The sequence below is a fragment of the Cnephaeus nilssonii genome (assembly GCF_951640355.1).
Source record: "Cnephaeus nilssonii genome assembly, chromosome: X".
NCBI classification, from domain to species: domain Eukaryota; kingdom Metazoa; phylum Chordata; class Mammalia; order Chiroptera; family Vespertilionidae; genus Cnephaeus; species Cnephaeus nilssonii.
In genome coordinates, this window is record NC_137071.1 from 14,881,689 (window position 1) to 14,904,731 (window position 23,043).

The 23,043-nt window shown below is 45.3% G+C and overlaps 1 protein-coding gene across 1 annotated transcript; it reads left to right on the forward strand.

The window, feature by feature from the left end:
• Positions 1-21,647: 21,647 nt before the first annotated feature.
• LOC307096109 (melanoma-associated antigen B10-like) lies at positions 21,648-22,682 on the forward strand (the record flags this gene model as incomplete). Its single annotated transcript, XM_079765669.1, has 1 exon — positions 21,648-22,682. One exon carries the CDS (start codon positions 21,648-21,650, stop codon positions 22,680-22,682), a length of 1,035 nt encoding a protein of 344 aa, XP_079621795.1.
• Between the last annotated feature and the right edge of the window lie 361 nt (positions 22,683-23,043).

Below are 23,043 nucleotides of genomic sequence, written 5' to 3' on the forward strand. Positions count from 1 at the left end.
TGACTATAAATACCATTAAAACAACCTCAAAGATTATAAAATATTAGGAAAACTTTTAATGATATTTGTGCAAGCCCTTTGCAGGAGAAAACTATGGAAAATTATTTATGGGAATGAATGAAGATATGAACAAGTGAAGCCATGTCCGAAGTTTATTAAATGGAAGATTCTTTTTTTTCCAGGTGATCAATGCTTCCCACATGTTCTGTAAAGGCCATAAGTAAAAAATGGGCCTAACGAGGAGAATTAATATAAAATTACATTCACATCAAGTAGAAAGAGTAAAAAGACCACTGGTGACTGTTAAGAACAGTTCTAAAAATTGTGGTGTCCCACCACTAAAGTTCAAGGAGAAGCTAGCACAGTTGAATCTGGAAGCCACCCACCTATAACCCAGTTCTGAGCGTTACATTAGCTGTTTGCTCAAAGTGACTTTCCAGAAATGTGGACACTTATTAACAAGTGTGCCTCTTTAAATAGGAGGCAGACACAATCAAAATCATCAGGATCACTTGCTCAGACCTGAGTAAATGCTACAACTGGATTCTATTTTGGTCCAAATCACAACTAATTATTTGTTCAATTTCTATAATATGCAATCACACATAAAGTAAGCAAAGCTATTAGCTGCTTCCACTTCCAGGGTGTCAGGTCTTGGAGGAGAGAAGCGATGCTGACCATCCAGGTGTGGGCTCTCCGCCCTGCGGAAAGAGGACTCCCAGGCTCCCAACCAAGGGGACTTCCCACAATGCAGCGCACTTACCCCGCGTGCCCTGACTCCACCCACCCCCGCCCCCGCGCATGCGTGTACACAGGCTTGAGGTTTGACGGTTGACGCCAACGTTCTATTCCTTCATTTCTGTCTCGGCGGTTCCAGGGAGTGACGACTTTGATCTGTGGATTGAGGCTGGTACAACTCAGTCTTCGTTGGTGGTCAAGGAGTGGCGGAGAAGACCCCGAGAAGACTGAGGTTAGTGTCAACCCCATACCCCTGACCCTGAGGTCTACCTGGGGGGGAAACGGGCAGGACTCTCACGCTATGGGATGGGGAGGGAGGAGGGAGTGAGGTCTTGGTCTAATGGAGGGGTTGGATTGGAGTCTTGGTCTAATGGGTGTGGTACGGTCTTGGTCTAATAGGGGTGCGGGGTCTTGGTCTATAGTGGGTTATTGGTCTAATGGGGATGGGGTCTTGGTCTAATGGGGGTTATTGGTCTAATAGGGATGGGGGGTCTTGGTCTCATGGGAGTTGGGGTACTTGGTCTAATGGGGGTGGCCAGAAGAGTGTGGTCTGAAAAACCTTATAATTACTTAGGACAAAGGAATCCCATGGGGTGAGGGTAAGAGATCAACCAAAGGCCTTGGATGCATGCATATAAGCCTAACCAGTAGACACAGACACCAGGGTGGTGAGGGCATGAGGGTGTGTGTGTGGTGCAATGGAGGGATAAAGACACATGTTATACTGTAATCAATAAAGAAAAAACTAAAAACCAAAAAATAAAATTACATTCCCATTAAATAGAAATAGTAAAGAGACTACTGACAGTTAAGGACAGTTGACAGTTAAGGACAGTTAAGGACAGTTGACAGTTAAGGACAGTTGACAGTTAAGGATAGTTAAGGTGACTGTTAAGGACAGTTCTGAATATTGTGGTTTCCCACCACTAAATTTCAAGGAGAAGCTGTGCAGTAGCTGGTGAATATATTCTACTGGGAAGTTAAAGATAGGTTGATGGCTAGTGACTGCTACATTTTACCTGTTAATATCTGAGTTCATATGATTCTATGATTTGAGAGTATTTGGGTATATGACTACCTAACTATTGCATTTCTTATAGCCTAATATTCTAGAATGGAGCTTTTAAATCATGGGGACGTTTGTCATTTTTATAAGTACTTTAAAGTTGCATGCTTATGTAGGAGATAGGGTGTATACTTTGTGAAACATTTCAATGTTAGCATCACTGTGGAATACTGTGGGTTATATTCATGTTTGTGCCATGCCCGTGGGTACATAGATCCCATAAAATTGAAGAAGTTTTGCTTTGCATGTTTGAGAAAACAACACTAAGGTCACAGAAGTGCAGTAATTTTCCCAAGTTTATGGTGACAAAATGGCATAGTTGAAACTGGAAGCCACCCTCCTATAACCCAGTTCTGAGCGTTACATTAGCTGTTTGCTCAAAGTGACTTTACATAAATATGGACACTTATTAACAAGTATGCCTCTTTTAAATAGGAGGCAGACACAATCTAAATCATCAGGATCACTTGCTCAGACCTGAGTAAATGCTACAACTGGTTTCTATTTTGGTCCAAATCACAACTAATTACTTGTTCAATTTCTATAATATGCAATCACACATAAAGTAAGCAAAGCTATTAGCTGCTTCCACCTCCAGGGTGTCAGGTCTTGGAGGAGAGAAGCGATGCTGACCATCCAGGTGTGGGCTCTCCACCCTTTGGAAAGGGGAATCCCAGGCTCCCAGCCAAGGGGACTTACCAGAATGCAGCGCCAGACCCCCCAGTACCCTGCCCCGCCCCGCCCCGCCCTCACCTCGCGCAAAGCCTGATGGTTGAGACCAATGTTCTATTCCTTCATTTCAGTTTCAGCGTTTCCAGGGAGCGAAGACTTTGAGGATTGAGGCTGATAGTACTCAGATCAAAGAGAGAGATCCCAGTCTTTGTTTTCGGTCAAGGAGTGGAGAAGAAGACCCCGAGAAGACTGAGGGTAGTGTCAACCCCATACCCCTGACCCTGAGGTCTACCTGGGGGGGGGGGGGGCGGGGAACGGGCAGGACTCTCACTCTCTGGGATGGGGAGGGAGGTGGGCATGATGTCTTGGTCTAATGGACGGGGTGGGGGGGAGTCTTGGTCTAATGAGGGTAGTACGATCTTGGTCTAATGGGGGTAGTAAGGTCTTGGTCTAATAGGGTGGGGATTCATGATCTAATGGTGGTTATTGGTCAAATGAGGGTCAGAGGTCTTGGTCTAATGGGGGTGTGGGGGTCTTGGTCTCATGGGAGTAAGGGTTCTTGGTCTAATGGGGGTGGTCCAGAAGTGTGCAGTATGAAAACCCTTATAATTACTTAGGACAAAAGAATCCCATAGGATTAAGGGTAAGAGATCAACCAAAGGCCTTGGATGCATGCATATAAGCCTAACCAGTAGACACAGACACCAGGGTGGTAAGGGCATGAATGGTGGGTGTGTGGTGCAATGGAGGGATAAAGACACATATGTAAAACTGTAATCAATAAAGGAAAAAGCAAAAATAAAATTACATTATCATTAAATAGAAAGAGTAAAGAGACTACTGGTGACTGTTAAGGACAGTTCTGAAAAATGTGGTGTCCCACCACTAAATTTCAAGGAGAAGCTGTGCAGTAGCTGGTGAATAAATTCTACTGGGAAGTTAAAGATAGGTTGATGGCTAGTGACTGCTTCATTTTACCTGTTAATATCTGAGTTCATATGATTCTATGATTTGAGAGTATTTGGGTATCTGACTACCTAACTATTGCATTTCTTATAGCCTAATATTCTAGAATGGAGCTTTTAAATCATGGGGACAGTTTTCATTTTTATGTTTACTTTAAGGTTGCATGCTTATGTAGGAGGTGGTGTGTATAATTTGTGGAACATTTCAATGTTAGCATCACTGTGGAATATTGTGGGTTATGTTCATGTATGTGCCAAGCCCATGGGTACATAGCGCCCATAGAATTGAAGAAGGTTTGCTTTGCATGTTTGAGAAAACAACACTAAGGTCAGAGAAGTGCAGTAATTTTCCCAAGTTTATGGACACAAAATGGCACAGTTGAATCTGGAAGCCACCTTCCTATAACCCAGTTCTGAGCGTTACATTAGCTGCTCGCTCAATGTGACTTTACATAAATATGGACACTTATTAACAAGTGTGCCTCTTTTATTTATTTTTATGTTTTACAGTTTATTTATTTATTTTTATTTTTTAATTTCTTTATTGATTAAGGTATCACATATTTGTCCTCATCCCCCCATTCCCATCCCACACCCCTCCCCACACATGCCCCCATCCCCCTGTTGTCCTTAACCACTGGTTAGGCTCATATGCTTGCACAACAAGTGTGCCTCTTTTAAATAGGAGGCAGACACAATCAAAATCATCAGGATCACTTGCTCAGACCTGAGTAAATGCTACAACTGGTTTCTATTTTGGTCCAAATTGCAACTAATTATTTGTTCAATTTCTATAATATGCAATCACACATAAAGTAAGCAAAGCTATTAGCTGCTTCCACTTCCAGGGTGTCAGGTCTTGGAGGAGAGAAGCGATGCTGACCATCCAGGTGTGGGCTCTCCGCCCCTCGGAAAGGGGACTCCCAGGCTCCCAACCAAAGGGACTTCCCACAATGCAGCCCCCTGATCCCCGTTAACTATCCTTAACTGTCAACTGTCCTTAACTGTCAACTGTCCTTAACTGTCCTTAACTGTCAACTGTCCTTAACTGTCCTTAACTGTCAGTAGTCTCTTTACTATTTCTATTTAATGGGAATGTAATTTTATTTTTTGGTTTTTAGTTTTTTCTTTATTGATTACAATAAAGAGGGAAGACTTTGAGGATTGAGGCTGATAGTACTCAGATCAAAGAGAGAGATCCCAGTCTTTGTTTTCGGTCAAGGAGTGGAGAAGAAGACCCCGAGAAGACTGAGGGTAGTGTCAACCCCATACCCCTGACCCTGAGGTCTACCTGGGGGGGGGGGCGGGGAACGGGCAGGACTCTCACTCTCTGGGATGGGGAGGGAGGTGGGCATGATGTCTTGGTCTAATGGACGTGGGGGGGGAGTCTTGGTCTAATGAGGGTAGTATGATCTTGGTCTAATGGGGGTAGTAAGGTCTTGGTCTAATAGGGGTGGGGATTCATGATCTAATGGTGGTTATTGGTCAAATGAGGGTCAGAGGTCTTGGTCTAATGTGGGTGTGGGGGTCTTGGTCTCATGGGAGTAAGGGTTCTTGGTCTAATGGGGGTGGTCCAGAAGTGTGCAGTATGAAAACCCTTATAATTACTTAGGACAAAAGAATCCCATAGGATTAAGGGTAAGAGATCAACCAAAGGCCTTGGATGCATGCATATAAGCCTAACCAGTAGACACAGACACCAGGGTGGTAAGGGCATGAATGGTGGGTGTGTGGTGCAATGGAGGGATAAAGACACATATGTAATACTGTAATCAATAAAGGAAAAAGCAAAAATAAAATTACATTCTCATTATATAGAAAGAGTAAAGAGACTACTGGTGACTGTTAAGGACAGTTCTGAAAAATGTGGTATCCCACCACTAAATTTCAAGGAGAAGCTGTGCAGTAGCTGGTGAATATATTCTACTGGGAAGTTAAAGATAGGTTGATGGCTAGTGACTGCTTCATTTTATCTGTTAATATCTGAGTTCATATGATTCTATGATTTGAGAGTATTTGGGTATCTGACTACCTAACTATTGCATTTCTTATAGCCTAATATTCTAGAATGGAGCTTTTAAATCATGGGGACAGTTTTCATTTTTATGTTTACTTTAAGGTTGCATGCTTGTGTAGGAGGTGGTGTGTATAATTTGTGGAACATTTCAATGTTAGCATCACTGTGGAATATTGTGGGTTATGTTCATGTATGTGCCAAGCCCATGGGTACATAGCGCCCATAGAATTGAAGAAGGTTTGCTTTGCATGTTTGAGAAAACAACACTAAGGTCAGAGAAGTGTAGTAATTTTCCCAAGTTTATGGACACAAAATGGCACAGTTGAAACTGGAAGCCACCTTCCTATAACCCAGTTCTGAGCGTTACATTAGCTGCTCGCTCAATGTGACTTTACATAAATATGGACACTTATTAACAAGTGTGCCTCTTTTATTTATTTATTTATTTTTATGTTTTACAGTTTATTTATTTATTTTTATTTTTTATTTTTTAATTTCTTTATTGATTAAGGTATCACATATTTGTCCTCATCTCCCCATTCCCATCCCACACCCCTCCCCACACATGCCCCCATCCCCCTGTTGTCCTTAACCACTGGTTAGGCTCATATGCTTGCACAACAAGTGTGCCTCTTTTAAATAGGACGCTGACACATTCAAAATCATCAGGATCACTTGCCTAATCAGACCTGAGTAAATGCTACAACTGGATTCTATTTTGGTCCAAATCACAACTAATTATTTGTTCATTTTCTATAATATGCTATCACACATAAAGTAAGCAAAGCTATTAGCTGCTTCCACTTCCAGAGTGTCATGTCTTGGAGGAGAGAAGCGATGCTGACCATCCAGGTGTGGGCTCTCCGCCCCTTGGAAAGGGGACTCCCAGGCTCCCAACCAAAGGGACTTCCCACAATGCAGCCCCTTGATCCCCGTGTGCCCTGAAGCCTCCCCCCTCCCCCGCGCATGCGTGTTCACAGGCTTGAGGTTTCATGGTTGATGCTAACTTTCTATTCCCTCATTTCTGTCTCGTTGTTTCCAGGGAGTGATGACTTTGATCTGAGTATTGAGGCTGGTAGGATTCAGATCAAAGAGTGAAGTCCCAGTCTTTGTTTTTGGTCAAGGAGTGGAGGAGAACACCCTGAGAGGACTGAGGTAGTGTCAACCCCATATCCCTGCTCCGAGGTCTACCTGGGGGAGAAATGGGCAGGACTCTCACTCTCTGGGATGGGGAGGGAGGTGAGAGTGAGGTCTTAGTCTAATGGACGGAGATGGGAGGTGGAGTCTTTGTCTAATGGGGTAGTAAAGTTTTGGTCTAATAGGGGTGGAGGGTTTTGGTCTAATGGAGGTGGAGTGTCTTGGTCTAATGGGGGTTGGGGTTCATGGTATAATGTGGGTTATTGGTCTAATGAGGATGGCCATCTTGGTCTAATAGAGTTTCTTGGTTTAATGGAGATGGGGGGTCTTGGTCCCATGGGAGTTGGAGTTCTTGATGTAATAGGGGTGGCTTGAGAGTGGGGACTGAAAACCCTTATAATTACTTAGGACAAGGGAATCTCATGGGGTGAGGGGTAAGAGATCAACCAAAGAACTTGGATGCATGCATATAAGCCTAACCAGTGGACACAGACACCAGGGTGGTGAGCTTATGAATGTGGGGGTGGTGCAATATAGGATAAGGACACATATGTAATACTGTAATCAATAAAGAAAAAAATAAAATAATAAAATTACATTCCCATTAAATAGAAATAGTAAAGAGACTACTGGTGACTGTTAAAGACAGTTCTGAAAATTGGGGTTTCCACCACTAAAGTTCAAGGAGAAGCTGTGCAGTAGCCGGTGTACATACTCGGGAATTAAAGATAGGTTGATGGCTACTGATTGCTTCATTTTATCTATTAATGTCTGAATTCATATGATCCTATTATTTGAGAGTATTTAGGTATCTGACTACCTAACTATTGCACTTCTTATAGCCTAATATTCCAGAATGGATCTTTTAAATCATGGGGACGTTTGTCATTTTTATAAGTACTTTAAAGTTGCATGCTTACATAGGAGATTGGGTGCATAATTTGTGGAACATTTCAATGTTAGCATCACTGTGGAATACTGTGGGTTTTGTTCATGTTTGTGTCATGCCCAGGGGTACATAGATCCCACAGAATTGAAGAAGTTTTGCTTTGCATGTTTGAGAAAACAACACTAAGGTCACAGAAGTGCAGTAATTTTCCCGAGTTTATGGAAACAAAATGGCACAGTTGAAACTGGAAGCCACCTTCCTATAACCCAGTTCTGAGCGTTACATTAGCTGTTCGCTCAAAGTGAATTTACATAAATATGGACACTTATTAACAAGTATGCCTCTTTTAAATAGGAGGCAGACACAATCAAAATCATCAGGATCACTTGCTCAGACCTGAGTAAATGCTACAACTGGTTTCTATTTTGGTCCAAATTGCAACTAATTATTTGTTCAATTTCTATAATATGCAATCACACATAAAGTAAGCAAAGCTATTAGCTGCTTCCACCTCCAGGGTGTCAGGTCTTGGAGGAGAGAAGCGATGCTGACCATCCAGGTGTGGGCTCTCTGCCCTTGGGAAAGGGGACTCCCAGGCTCCCAACCAAGGGGACTTACCAGAATCCAGCGCCCTGACCCCCGTGTGCCCTGACCCTCTCCCTCCTCCCCAGTTCATGAGTGCTCACAGGCTTGAGTTTTGACCAGTTAATCCAATGTTCTAATTTCTCATTTCTGTCTAGGGGTTTCCAGGGAGCGAAGACTTTGATCTGAGGATTGAGGCTGGTAGGATTCAGATCAAAGAGGTAAGTCCCAGTCTTTGTTTTCGGTCAAGGAGTGGAGGAGAAGACCCCGAGAGGACTGAGGGTACTGTCAACCCCATACCCCCGCCTCTGAGGTCTACCTGGGGAGGAAATGGGCAGGACTCTCACTCTCTGGGTTGGGGAGGGAAGTGGGAGTGAAGTCTTGGTCTAATGGACGGGGAGGGGTGTTGAGTCTTGGTCTAATGGGGGTGGTGGAGTCTTGTTCTAATGTGTGGGTGGTCTTGGTCTAATGAGGGTAGGGAGGTCTTGGTCTAATGAGGGGTGGTGTTGGTCTAATGGGGGTAGGGAGGTCTTAGTCTAATTTGGTGGGGGTCATGGGCTAATGGAGGTGGAGTTTCTTTGTCTTACGGGGTGGAGGTTCATGATCTAATGGGGTTTCTTGGTCTAATGAGGGTCAGGGGTCTTGGTCTCTTGGGGGTGGCGGAGTCTTGGTCTATTGGGTTGGGGGTTCTTGTTCTCATGGGAATGGGGGTCTTGGTATAATAAGGGTGTGGGGTCTTGGTTTCATGTAGGTGGGGAATCTTGGTCTAATGAGGTTGGGCGTTTTGGTCTAATATGGTGGCAACAACAAGAGTGGAGACTGAAAACCCTAATTACTTAGGACAAAGGAATCCCATTGGGAGTTTGAAAGACATCAACCAAAGGACTTGTATGCATGCATATAAGCCTAACTAATAGACACAGAAAGACACTGGGGAGTGAGGGCATGTGCTGGGGGATGGGGTCGATGGGGGGAGGCCAAATGGGGGAAAAGGAGACATGTAATACTTTAAACAATAAAAAAGAGATCCTCGGTGATTTGTTGAATATAATGAACAACAAAAACTGATGAAGTATAACAGATCCAGAGACAGAGAAGCATCAACAGCCCATGAAACCTCAGAGTGAAGGTAGCGGAGGATGGGGGTAAGAGGGAGAGATCAACCAAAGGACTTGTATGCATGCATATAAGCCTAACAAATGGACACAGACACCAGAGGGGTGAGGGCACATATGTAATACCTTAATCAATAAAGAAATATATTACAAAAAGTATTATAAAAATTCATAAAACTGCAGCTAATATGATAATAAGTGCTGAAATAGGTAAATCTTCCCCTGAGATCAGGAATGAGAAAGGATTCCTATCACCATTTCAATTAAATATTTATGTAGAGCAATAATACACAAAAAATAAAAAGACATAAGGATGGGAAAAGAGGAAATGAAACTGCAATTATTCACATTTTGAATGAATATATTTCTAGACTATGCAACTCCAATCTACATATTATATATTGAAATTAATAAGTGAATTGAGCAAGATTCCTGAGTACATGATTAATAATAATCAACTCTAATTTCAATTTATAAAAACAAGTAATTAAAATATTAAATTGACTATAAATACCATTTAAAGCAACCTCAAAGATGATCAAATATTAGGAAGACTGTTAATGAATTTTGTGCAAGTCCTATTCAGGAGAAAACTATAGAAAAGTATTGATAGGAATGAATGAAGATATGAACAAATGAAATGGTGTCCAAAGTTTATTAAATGGAAGATTTTTTTCTCTCAGGTGATCAATGCTTCCCACATGTTCTGTAAAGGCTATCATTAAAAAATGGGCCTAATGAGGAGAATTAATATAAAATTACATTCCCATGAAGTAGAAATAGTAAAAAAAACTACTGGTGACTGTTAAGGACAGTTGTGAAAACTGTGGTTTACCACCACTAAAATTCAAGGAGAAGCTGTGCAGTAGCTGGTGAATATATTCTACTGGGAAGTTAAAGATAGGTTGATGGCTAGTGACTGCTTCATTTTATCTGTTAATATCTGAGTTCATATGATTCTATGATTTGAGAGTATTTGAGTATCTGACTAACAAACTATTGCATTTCTTATAGCCTAATATTCCAGAATGGATCTTTTAAATCATGGGGACATTTGTCATTTTTATGATTTATTTAAAGTTGCATGCTTATGTAAGAGATGGAGTGTATACTTTGCGGAACATTTCAATGTTACATCACTGTGGAATACTGTGGGTTATGTTCATGTTTGTGCCATGCCCGTGGGTACAGAGCCCCCATAGGATTTAAGAAGTTTAGTTTTGCATGTTTGAGAAAACAACACCAAGGTTAGAGAAGTGCAGTAATTTCCCCAAGTTTATGGACACAAAATGGCACAGTTGAATCTGGAAGCCACCCTCCTGTAACCCAGTTCTGAGCTTTACATTAGCTATTTGCTCAAATTGACTTTCCAGAAATATGGACACTTATTAACAAGTGTGCCTCTTTAAATAGGAGGCAAACACATTCAAAATCATCGGGATTATTTCGTCAGACCTGAGTAAATGCTACAACTGGATTCTATTTTGGCCCAAATCACAACTAATTATTTTTTCAATCTCTATAATATGCAATCACACATAAAGTAAACAAAGCTATTAGCTGCTTCCACCTCCAGGGTGTCAGGTCTAGGAGGAGAGAAGTGATGCTGACCATCCAGGTGTGGGCTCTCAGAACTGCGGAAAGGGGACTCCCAGGCTTCCAACCAAGGGGACTCCGCAGAAACCAGCACCAGACCCCCGTGTGCCCTGACCCGCCCCGCTCCCAACCTGTGTTCACAGGAGCAAAGCCTGGTTTTTGAGGCCAATGTTCTATTCCCTCATTTCTGTCTCAGTGTTTCCAGGGAGTGACGACTTTGATCTGAGGATTGAGGCTGGTAGGACTCAGATCAAAGAGAGATCGCAGTCTTCGTTTCGGTCAAGGAGTGGAGGTGAAGACCCTGAGAGAACTGAAGGTACTGTCAACCCCTTACCCCTGCCTCTGAGGTCTACCTGTGTGAAAAATGGGCAAGACTCTCACTCTCTGGGATGGGGAGTGAAGTGGGAGTGAAGTCTTTGTCTAATGGAGGGGGTGCCGGGTGGAGTCTTGGTCTAATGGGGGTGTAGTTTTGATCTAATGGAGGTGGGGGAGTCTTGGTGTAATGGGTGGTGGTCTTGGTCTAATGGGGATAAGGAGGTCTTGGTCTAATAGGGGTGAGGGGTCTTTGTCTAATGGAGGTGGTGTTCTTAGTCTAATGTGGGAGGTGGTTGGTCTAATGGGAGTCGGGTTCTTGGTCTAATAGGGTGGTGAGACTTGGTTTCATGCTGGTGCAAGGTTTTACTCTAATGGAGTGGGGAGTCTTTCCCTAATGGGAGTGGGGGGTCTTGGTCTAATGGGAGTGCGGGTCTTGGTCTAATGGCGGTGGCTTGAGAGTGGGGACTGGAAACAATTATAATTAGGACAAAGGAATCACATGGGGTGAGGGTAAGAGATCAACCAAAGGACTTGGATGCATGCATATAAGCCTAACCAATAGACACAGACACCAGGGTGGTGAGGGCATGAGGGTGTGTGTGTGGGGGGGGGTGCAATGGAGGGATAAGGACACATATGTAATACCTTAAAGAGAAAAAAATTAAAAAAATAAAATAATTACATTCTCATTAAATATAAAGAGTAAAGAGACTACTGGTGACTGTTAAGGACAGTTCTGAAAACGGTGGTTTACCACCACTAAATTTCAAGGAGAAGCTGTGCAGTAGCTGGTGAATATATTCTACTGGGAAGTTAAAGATAGGTGGATGGCTAGTGACTTCTTCATTTTATCTGTTAATATCTGAGTTCATATGATTCTATTATTCTGGAGTATTTAGGTATCTGACTACCTAACTATTGCATTTCTTATAGCCTAATATTCCAGAATGGATATTTTAAATCATGGGGACAGTTTTCAGTTTTATATTTACTTTAAAGTTGCATGCTTATGTGGGAGATGGGGTGTATAATTTGCGGAACATTTCAATGTTAGCGTCACTGTGGAATACTGTAGGTCATGTTCATGTTTGTGTCATGCCCGTGAGTACATAGATACCATAAAATTGAAGAAGTTTTGCTTTGCATGTTTGAGAAAACGACACCAAGGTCAGAGAAGTGAAGTAATTTTCCTAAGTTTATGGTGACAAAATGGCATAGTTAAATATGGAAGCCACCCTCCTATAACCCAGTTCTGAGGGTTACATTACCTATAAGTTCAAAGTGACTTTCCAGAAATGTGGACACTCATTAACAAGTGTGCCTCTTTTAAATAGGAGGCTGACACATTCAAAATCATCAGGATCACTTGTTCAGACCTAAGTAAATGCTACAACTGGATTCTATTTTGGTCCAAATCACAACAAATTTTTTTTTAATTTCTATAATATGCAATCACACATAAAGTAAGCAAAGCTATTAGCTGCTTCCACCTCCAGGGTGTCAGGTCTTGGAGGAGAGAAGCGATGCTGACCATCCAGGAGTGGGCTCTCCGCCCTTCGGAAAGGGGACTCCCAGGCTCCCAACCAAGGGGACTTCACAGAATGCAGCGCCAGACCCCCACTTGCCCTGCCCTGCCCCGCCCCGCCCAGCCCCGCCCCGCCCTCACCTCGCGCAAAGCCTGATGGTTGAGACCAATGTTCTATTCCTTCATTTCAGTTTCGGCATTTCCAGGGCGCTAAGACTGAGGATTGAGGCTGGTAGTACTCAGATCAAAGAGAGATATCCCAGTCTTCGTTTGCGGTCAAGGAGTGGAGAAGAAGACCCCAAGAAGACTGAGGGTAGTGTCAACCCCATACCCCTGACCCTGAGGTCTACCTGGGGGGGGAAACGGGCAGGACTCTCACGCTATGGGATGGGGAGGGAGGTGGGAGTGAGGCTTGGTCAAATGGACAGGGAGGGTGATGGAGTTTTGGTCTAATGAGGGTGGAGTCTTGATCTAATGGGGGTGAGGGAGTCTTCGTCTAATGGGTGGGGTGGTCTTGGTCTAATGGGGGTAGGGTGGTCTTAGTCTAATGGGGTGTGGAGTCATGGTCTAATGGGGGTGGAGTTTCTTGGTCTAATGGGGAGGGGGCTTATGGTCTAATGGGGGTTCTTGCTCTAATGGGGTCAGGATTCTTGGTTTAATGGAGGTGGGGGAGTCTTTTTCTTATGGGAGTGGGGTGTCTTGGTCTCATGGTAATGGGGCGTCTTAGTCTAATGGAGGTGGGGGGTCTTGGTCTCATGGAGGTGGGGATTCTTTGTCTAATGGGGTTGGGGGTCTTTTTCTAATAGGGGTGTCCACTTGAGTGAGGACTGAAAACCCTAATTACTTAGGACAAAGGAATCCCATGGTGCGGGGGCGGGTAAGAGATCAACCAAAGGACTTCTATGCAGGCATATAAGCCTAACCAGTAGACACAGACACTGGGGGGGGGGGGGGGGGTGAGGGCATTTGCTGGGGGAGTTTGAAATGGGGGGATAAGGACACATATGTAATACCTTAATCAATAAGGAAAAAAATAAAAAAAAAAACACAAATAAAATTATATTCCTATTAAATAGAAAGAGTAAAGAGACAACTGGTGACTGTTAAGGACAGTTCTGAAAAATGTGCTGTCCCACCACTGAAGTTCAAGGAGCAGCTATGCAGTAGCTGGTTAATATATGCTACTGGGAAATTAAGGATAGGTTGATGGCTAGTGACTGCTTCATTTTACCTGTTAATATCTCAGTTCATATGATCCTATGATTTGAGAGTATTTAAGTATCTGACTACCTAACTATTGAACTTCTTATAGCCTAATATTCCAGAATGGATCCTTTAAATCATGGGGACGTTTGTCATTTTTATAAGTACTTTAAAGTTGCATGCTTATATAGGAGATTGGGTGCATAATTTGTAGAACATTTCAATGTTAGCATCACTGTGGAATACTGTGGGTTTTGTTCATGTTTGTGTCATGCCCAGGCGTACATAGATCCCACAGAATTGAAGAAGTTTTGCTTTGCATGTTTGAAAAAACAACACTAAGGTCACAGAAGTGCAGTAATTTTGCCAAGTTTATGGAAACAAAATGGCACAGTTGAAACTGGAAGCCACCCTCCTATAACCCAATTCTGAGCGTTACATTAGCTGTTCGCTCAAAGTGAATTTACATAAATATGGACACTTATTAACAAGTATGCCTCTTTTAAATAGGAGTCAGACACAATCCAAATCATCAGGATCACTTGCTCAGACCTGAGTAAATGCTACAACTGGTTTCTATTTTGGACCAAATTGCAACTAATTATTTGTTCAATTTCTATTATATGCAATCACACATAAAGTAAGCAAAGCTATTAGCTGCTTCCACCTCCAGGGTGTCAGGTCTTGGAGGAGAGAAGCGATGCTGACCATCCAGGTGTGGGCTCTCTGCCCTTGGGAAAGGGGACTCCCAGGCTCCCAACCAAGGGGACTTCACAGAATGCAGCGCCAGACCCCCACATGCCCTGCTCTGCCCCGCCCCGCCCCGCCCCGCCCCCGCCCTCACCTCGCGCAAAGCCTGATGGTTGAGACCATTGTTCTATTCCTTCATTTCAGTTTCAGCGTTTCCAGGGAGCGAAGACTTTGATCTGAGGATTGAGGCTGGTAGTACTCAGATCAAAGAGAGAGAGATCCCAGTCTTCGTTGGTGGTCAAGGAGTGGAGAAGAAGACCCCGAGAAGACTGAGGGTAGTGTCAACCCCATACCCCTGACCGTGAGGTCTACCTGGGGGAGAAACGGGCAGGACTCTCACGCTATGGGATGGGGAGGGAGGTGGGAGTGAGGCTTGGTCAAATGGACAGGGAGGGTGGTGGAGTTTTGGTCTAATGAGGGTGGAGTCTTGATCTAATGGGGGTGGGGGAGTCTTTGTCTAATGGGTGGGTGGTCTTGGTCTAATGGGGGTAGGGTGGTCTTGGTCTGATGTGGTGTGGAGTCATGGTCTAATGGGGGTGGAGTTTCTTGGTCTAATGGGGGAGGGGGCTTATGGTCTAATGGGGGTTCTTGCTCTAATGGGGGTCAGGATTCTTGGTTTAATGGAGGTGGGGGAGTCTTTTTCTTATGGGAGTGGGGTGTCTTGGTCTCATGGTAATGGGGCGTCTTAGTCTAATGGAGGTGGGTGGTCTTGGTCTCATGGAGGTGGGGATTCTTTGTCTAATGGGGTTGGGAGTCTTTTTCTAATAGGGGTGTCCACATGAGTGGGGACTGAAAACCCTAATTACTTAGGACAAAGGAATCCCATGGTGCGGGGGCGGGTAAGAATCAACCAAAGGACTTGTATGCAGGCATATAAGCCTAACCAATAGACACAGACACTGCCGGGGGGGGGGGGGGTGTGTGTGAGGGAATTTGCTGGGGGAGTTTAAAATGGGGGGATAAGGACACATATGTAATACCTTAATCAATAAGGAAAAAAATTAAAAAAACACAAATAAAATTATATTCCCATTAAATGGAAAGTAAAGAGACTACTGGTGACTGACTGTTAAGGACAGTTCTGAAAAATGTGCTGTCCCACCACTAAAGTTAAAGGAGAAGCTGTGCAGTAGTAGCTGGTGTATATACTCTACTGGGAAGTTAAAGATAGGTTGATGGCTACTGATTGCTTCATTTTATCTATTAATGTCTGTATTCATATGATTCTATTATTTGAGAGTATTTAGGTATCTGACTACCTAACTATTGCATTTCTTATAGCCTAATATTCCAGAATGGATCTTTTAAATCATGGGGACGTTTGTCATTTTTATAAGTACTTTAAAGTTGCATGCTTATATAGGAGATTGGGTGCATAATTTGTGGAACATTTCAATGATAGCCTCACTGTGGAATACTGTGGGTTTTGTTCATGTTTGTGTCATGCCCAGGCGTACATAGATCCCACAGAATTGAAGAAGTTTTGCTTTGCATGTTTGAGAAAACAACACTAAGATCACAGAAGTGCAGTAATTTTCCCAAGTTTATGAAGACAAAATGGCACAGTTGAATCTGGAAGCCACCCTCCTATAACCCAGTTCTGAGCGTTACATTAGCTGTTTGCTCAAAGTGACTTTCCAGAAATGTGGACACTTATTAACAAGTGTACCTCTTTAAATAGGAGGCAGACACAATCTAAATCATCAGGATCACTTGCTCAGACCTGAGTAAATGCTACAACTGGATTCTATTTTGGTCCAAATCACAACTAATTATTTGTTCAATTTCTATAATATGCAATCACACATAAAGTAAGCAAAGCTATTAGCTGCTTCCACCTCCAGGGTGTCAGGTCTTGGAGGAGAGAAGCGATGCTGACCATCCAGGTGTGGGCTCTCTGCCCTTGGGAAAGGGGACTCCCAGGCTCCCAACCAAGGGGACTTCACAGAATGCAGCGCCAGACCCCCACGTGCCCTGCCCTGCCCTGCCCGCCCCGCCCCGCCCCGCCCTCACCTCGCGCAAAGCCTGATGGTTGAGACCATTGTTCTATTCCTTCATTTCAGTTTAGGCGTTTCCAGGGAGCGAAGACTTTGATCTGAGGATTGAGGCTGGTAGTACTCAGATCAAAGAGAGAGAGATCCCAGTCTTCGTTTGCGGTCAAGGAGTGGAGAAGAAGACCCCGAGAAGACTGAGGGTAGTGTCAACCCCATACCCCTGACCGTGAGGTCTACCTGGGGGAGAAACGGGCAGTACTCTCACGCTATGGGATGGGGAGGGAGGTAGGAGTGAGGCTTGGTCAAATGGACAGGGAGGGTGGTGGTTTTTTGGTCTAATGAGGGTGGAGTCTTGATCTAATGGGGGTGGGGGAGTCTTTGTCTAATGGGTGGGTGGTCTTGGTCTAATGGGGGTAGGGTGGTCTTGGTCTGACGGGGTGTGGAGTCATGGTCTAATGGGGGTGGAGTTTCTTGGTCTAATGGGGGAGGGGGCTTATGGTCTAATGGGGGTTCTTGCTCTAATGGGGATCAGGATTCTTGGCTTAATGGAGGTGGGGGAGTCTTTTTCTTATGGGAGTGGGGTGTCTTGGTCTCATGGTAATGGGGCGTCTTAGTCTAATGGAGGTGGGGACTTGGTCTCATGGAGGTGGGGATTCTTTGTCTAATGGGGTTGGGGGTCTTTTTCTAATAGGGGTGTCCACATGAGTGGGGACTGAAAACCCTAATTACTTAGGACAAATGAATCCCATGGGGCAGGGGCGGGTAAGAGATCAACCAAAGGACTTGTATGCAGGCATATAAGCCTAACCAGTAGACACAGACACTGGGGGGGGGGGGTGTGAGGGCATTTGATGGGGGAGTTTGAAATGGGGGATAAGGACACATATGTAATACCTTAATCAATAAGGAAAAAAATTAAAAAAAAACAAAAATAAAATTATATTCCCATTAAATAGAAAGAGTAAAGTGACTACTGGTGACTGTTAAGGACAGTTCTGAAAAATGTGCTGTCCCACCACCGAAGTTCAAGGAGCAGCTGTGCAATAGCTGGTGTACATACTCTACTGGGAAGTTAAAGATAGGTTGATGGCTAGTGACTGCTTCATTTTATCTATTAATGTATGAATTCATATGATTCTATTATTTGAGAGTATTTAGGTATCTGACTACCTAACTATTGCACTTCTTATAGCCTAATATTCCAGAATGGATCTTTTATATCATGGGGACGTTTGTCATTTTTATAAGTACTTTAAAGTTGCATGCTTATATAGGAGATTGGGTGCATAATTTGTGGAACATTTCAATGATAGCCTCACTGTGGAATACTGTGGGTTTTGTTCATGTTTGTGTCATGCCCAGGCGTACATAGATCCCACAGAATTGAAGAAGTTTTGCTTTGCATGTTTGAGAAAACAACACTAAGATCACAGAAGTGCAGTAATTTTCCCAAGTTTATGAAGACAAAATGGCACAGTTGAATCTGGAAGCCACCCTCCTATAACCCAGTTCTGAGCGTTACATTAGCTGTTTGCTCAAAGTGACTTTCCAGAAATGTGGACACTTATTAACAAGTGTACCTCTTTAAATAGGAGGCAGACACAATCAAAATCATCAGGATCACTTGCTCAGACCTGAGTAAATGCTACAACTGGATTCTATTTTGGTCCAAATCACAACTAATTACTTGTTCAATTTCTATAATATGCAATCACACATAAAGTAAGCAAAGCTATTAGCTGCTTCCACCTCCAGGGTGCCATGTCTTGGAGGAGAGAAGCCATGCTGACCATCCAGGTGTGGGCTCTCTGCCCTTGGGAAAGGGGACTCCCAGGCTCCCAACCAAGGGGACTTCACAGAATGCAGCGCCAGACCCCCACGTGCCCTGCCCTGCCCTTCCCCGCCCCGCCCCGCCCCGCCCCGCCCCGCCCTCACCTCGCGCAAAGCCTGATGGTTGAGACCATTGTTCTATTCCTTCATTTCAGTTTCGGCGTTTCCAGGGAGCGAAGACTTTGATCTGAGGATTGAGGCTGGTAGTACTCAGATCAAAGAGAGAGAGATCCCAGTCTTCGTTGGTGGTCAAAGAGTGGAGAAGAAGACCCCGGGAAGACTGAGGGTAGTGTCAACCCCATACCCCTGACCGTGAGGTCTACCTGGGGGGGAAACGGGCAGGACTCTCACGCTATGGGATGGGGAGGGAGGTGGGAGTGAGGCTTGGTCAAATGGACAGGGAGGGTGATGGAGTTTTGGTCTAATGAGGGTGGAGTCTTGATCTAATGGGGGTGAGGGAGTCTGTCTAATGGGTGGGTGGTCTTGGTTTAATGGGGGTAGGGAGGTCTTGGTCTGACGGGGTGTGGAGTCATGGTCTAATGGGGGTGGAGTTTCTTGGTCTAATGGGGGAGGGGGCTTATGGTCTAATGGGGGTTCTTGCTCTAATGGGGTCAGGATTCTTGGTTTAATGGAGGTGGGGGAGTCTTTTTCTTATGGGAGTGGGGTGTCTTGGTCTCATGGTAATGGGGCGTCTTAGTCTAATGGAGGTGGGGGGTCTTGGTCTCATGGAGGTGGGGATTCTTTGTCTAATGGGGTTGGGGGTCTTTTTCTAATAGGGGTGTCCACATGAGTGGGGACTGAAAACCCTAATTACTTAGGACAAAGGAATCCCATGGTGCGGGGGCGGGTAAGAGATCAACCAAAGGACTTGTATGCAGGCATATAAGCCTAACCAATAGACACAGACACTGGGCGGGGGGGGGGGGGGATGTGTGAGGGAATTTCCTGGGGGAGTTTGAAATGGGGGGATAAGGACACATACGTAATACCTTAATCAATAAGGAAAAAATTAAATAAAAAACCACAAATGAAATTATATTCCCATTAAATAGAAAGAGTAAAGAGACTACTGGTGACTGACTGTTAAGGACAGTTCTGAAAAATGTGCTGTCTCACCACTAAAGTTCAAGGAGAAGCTGTGCAGTAGTAGCTGGTGTACATACTCTACTGGGAATTTAATGGCTACTGGATTCTATTTTGGTCCAAATCACAACTAATTATTTTTTCAATTTCTATTGTTTGCAATCACACATAAAGTAAGCAAAGCTATTAGCTTCTTCCACCTCCAGGGTGTCAGGTCTTGGAGGAGAGAAGCGATGCTGACCATCCAGGTGAGGGCTTTCAGACCTGCAGAAAGGGGACTCCCAGATTCCCAACCAAGGGGACTTCCAGAATGCAGCACCAGACTCCTGAGTGCCCTGACCTGCCCTGCCCCGCCCCCAGCATGTGCTCAGATGCACCAGGCCTGATGTTTGAGACCAATGTTCTCTTCCCTCATTTCAGTCTTGGCTTTTCCGGGTGTGAAGACTTTGATCTGAGAATCTGAGGTTGGTAGGATTCGGATCCAAGAGAGAAGTCCCAGTCTTCGTTTGCGGTCAGGGAGTTGAGGAGAAGACCTCGAGAAGACTGAGGGTACTGTCAACCCCATACCCCTGACCCTGAGGTCTTTCTAGGGGGGAAATGGGCTGGACTCTCACTCTCTGGATGGGGAGGGAGGTGGGAGTGACGTCTTGGTCTAATGTAGGGGTTGGATTGGAGTCTTGGTCTAATGGGTGTGTGGGGTCTTGATCTAATGGGGGTTCTTGTTCTAATGGGGGTGGGAGTCTTATTCTAATTGTGTTGGGGGGTTCTTGGTCTAATGGGTGTTTTTGGTGTAATGGAGGTGGGGGTGTTGGTCTAATGGGGGTGGGGGCTGTTGTTTTCATGGAGGTGGGGAGTCTTGGTCTAATGCGGGTGGGGGTCTAGGTCCAGGCCTAATGGGGGTGGCCACAAGATAGCGGACTGAAAACCCTGAAAACCCTTATAATTACTTAGGGTAAAGAAATCCTATAGGGGGAGGGGTAAGACATCAAACAAAGGACTTGAATGCATGGGTATAAGCCTAACCATTAGACACAGACACTGGCGGGTGAGGGCATGTGTGGGTGATGGGGGTGGATGGGGGGAGGTCAAATGGGGGGAAAGGAGACATTTAATACTATCCATATATATATAATAGAGAAATATGATAATTAACTGGGATGCCTTAAGGGGTCAACAGGACAGGAGGAGATTGTGCACACAGTGCCGCCGGGGGGGGGGGGGGGGCGGCAGGGGCCTCTGATCCCCTGTGCTGGGGGAGGGCCTGATTATCAGTGGCCATGGCTGCTGGGGAGGGAGGCAGGGCCAGACAAGCGACTCCAGGGTGGCGACACTGCGAGATTTCAAATCGAGTGCTGGGCTCCTAGTATGTAATACTTTAAACAATAATAAAAAGAGATCCCAATCATAAAAAAAAGAGATCCCCACTGATTTGTGGAATATAATGAACAACATAACTGATGAACAAAAACAGATCCAGAGACAGAGAAGCATTGATCAGACTGTCAAACCTCAGAGGGAAGGTAGGGGAGGGTGGAGGTAAGGGGGAGAGATCAACCAAAGGACTTGTATGCATGCATATAAGCCTAACCAATGGACAAAGATACCAGAGGGATGAGGGCATGAGTGGTGGGGTGGTGGGGCAATTGAGGGATAAGGACACATGTGTAATACCTTCATCAATAAAGAAAAAAAAAGAGATCCCATAAGACACTGCTCCTGATGGAGCTCTAGAAGCCCAGCCCCAGCAGGGTGATGAGATAGGGCTCTCCCTCGTTTCCCCCAGGCCATTGGGGTAAGGAGTTTAGTTCACAGTGGAGAGGGGAGGAGGCCGGGCCCTGCCAACAGCTGGTCCACAGGATGATCCTGTGAAGGAGAAGATCCTCCTCCTCAGAGCACAGGGGACCCCCAGAGCCTAACCCCGCCAGTCCTGCTCTCAGCCCCAGGTGCACCCTAACTTCCTCTGCAGGGTCGTAGGGCAGAGACTGGGCAGAACAGGAGCTCTGTGGGCCCCTGGAGCACTGCCCTCAGACCCTGCAGACATGGCCTGGGTTAAGGCCCAGGCGCAGTGACCCTGCTGAGGGTTCACACGTCATCTCACTCTCCCTCCTCCAGGGGCCCACATCACCTCCTCTTGCCACACGGGTGACCTCTGTCCCTGACCAGTGTCCTCATGCCTCGGGGGAAGAAGAGTAAGCGCCGGGCCCGAGAGAAACGCAGACAGGCCTGGGGTGAGGCTTGGAGACCCATGAGTGCTCAGGCCTCTGCAGAGGAGGGGGAAGACTCCGACTCCGACTCCTCTGTTTCTTCTGAGGTTTCTTCCCTGAGCACCCCTGAGTCTGTGCTGTCCCAGGAGCCTCAGGGAGCCGCAGCAGCCACTGGCCTTCCCAAGGCAAGAATCGCATGGCCAAGTTTTGACACCAGTGCCGAGAGCCGCAGCGAGGGAAGTGCAGAGGCCTCCCAGGCAGAGTCGGGGTCTGAGGGTTTCCGCAGAAGCCCTCTAGACCAGAAGGCGATGCTGCTGGCGCAATTCATGCTGCGCAAGTATAACATGAAGGAGCCCATCACCAAGGAAGAAATGGTGAAGAATGTCATCAGGAAGCACAGGCCCTACTTCCAGGAGATCCTCAAGAGAGCCTCCGAGCTGATGGTGCTGGCCTTTGGCATTGATGTGAAGGAAGCCGACCCTGCCGGGCACAGCTATGTCCTGGTCAGCAAATTGCACCACGCCGGGGATAGCAGGCTGAGTGGGGAGATCATGCCCAGGAAGGGCCTCCTGATGACAATCCTCTGTGTGATCTTCATGAAGGGCAACTGTGCCACTGAGGAAGAGATCTGGGATGTCCTCAATGCGATGGGTATACATGCTGGCAAGCAGCACAACCTCCACGGGGAGCCCATGAAGCTCATCACAGAAGATCTGGTGAAAGAAGGTTACCTGGTGTACCGCCAGGTGCCCTACAGTGATCCTCCAAGACACGAGTTCCTGTGGGGCCCGCAAGCCTACGTTGAGACCAGCAAGATGGAAGTGCTGCAGTTCTTAGCCAAGCTTCATGGTACCCAGCCCAGCGCCTTCCCACACTGGTACGAAGAGGCCCTGCAGGATGAGCTGGAGAGAACCCGCCACAGATTCACGGCTGTGGTTCGCACTAGCTCCTCTGCCACTGAGCTTTCCAGCGCCAGCTTCCGCAGCCCACACAAGTATTGAAATCTGAAGCAGTTCCCTCACTCTGTGCTTGAAGTGGTGTGGGGGGTTAGGTGGTGCTGGAGGGAACGCAGTGCACATCATATCTGTGCTCCTGTTCTGTTATTAAACTACTGCTTTATCTTATTGTTGCTGAATGTTTTCAAATGTTGTTCTTTAAAACAAGTTTAATTAGCGTCAGAATCTAAGTGCACAAATGATATTGGTTATGTATTTAACGTTGTTTATGAGGCTTAAGAGTAAGAGTTTTGATTTTTACTAAACAAATGGTGTAACCTTCCATCTTACATAGTGATCTGGAACAAGATAGCATGGCATTAGCAAATGTATTTCCTTAGAAATGTGACAGAAATGAGTGGCAAAA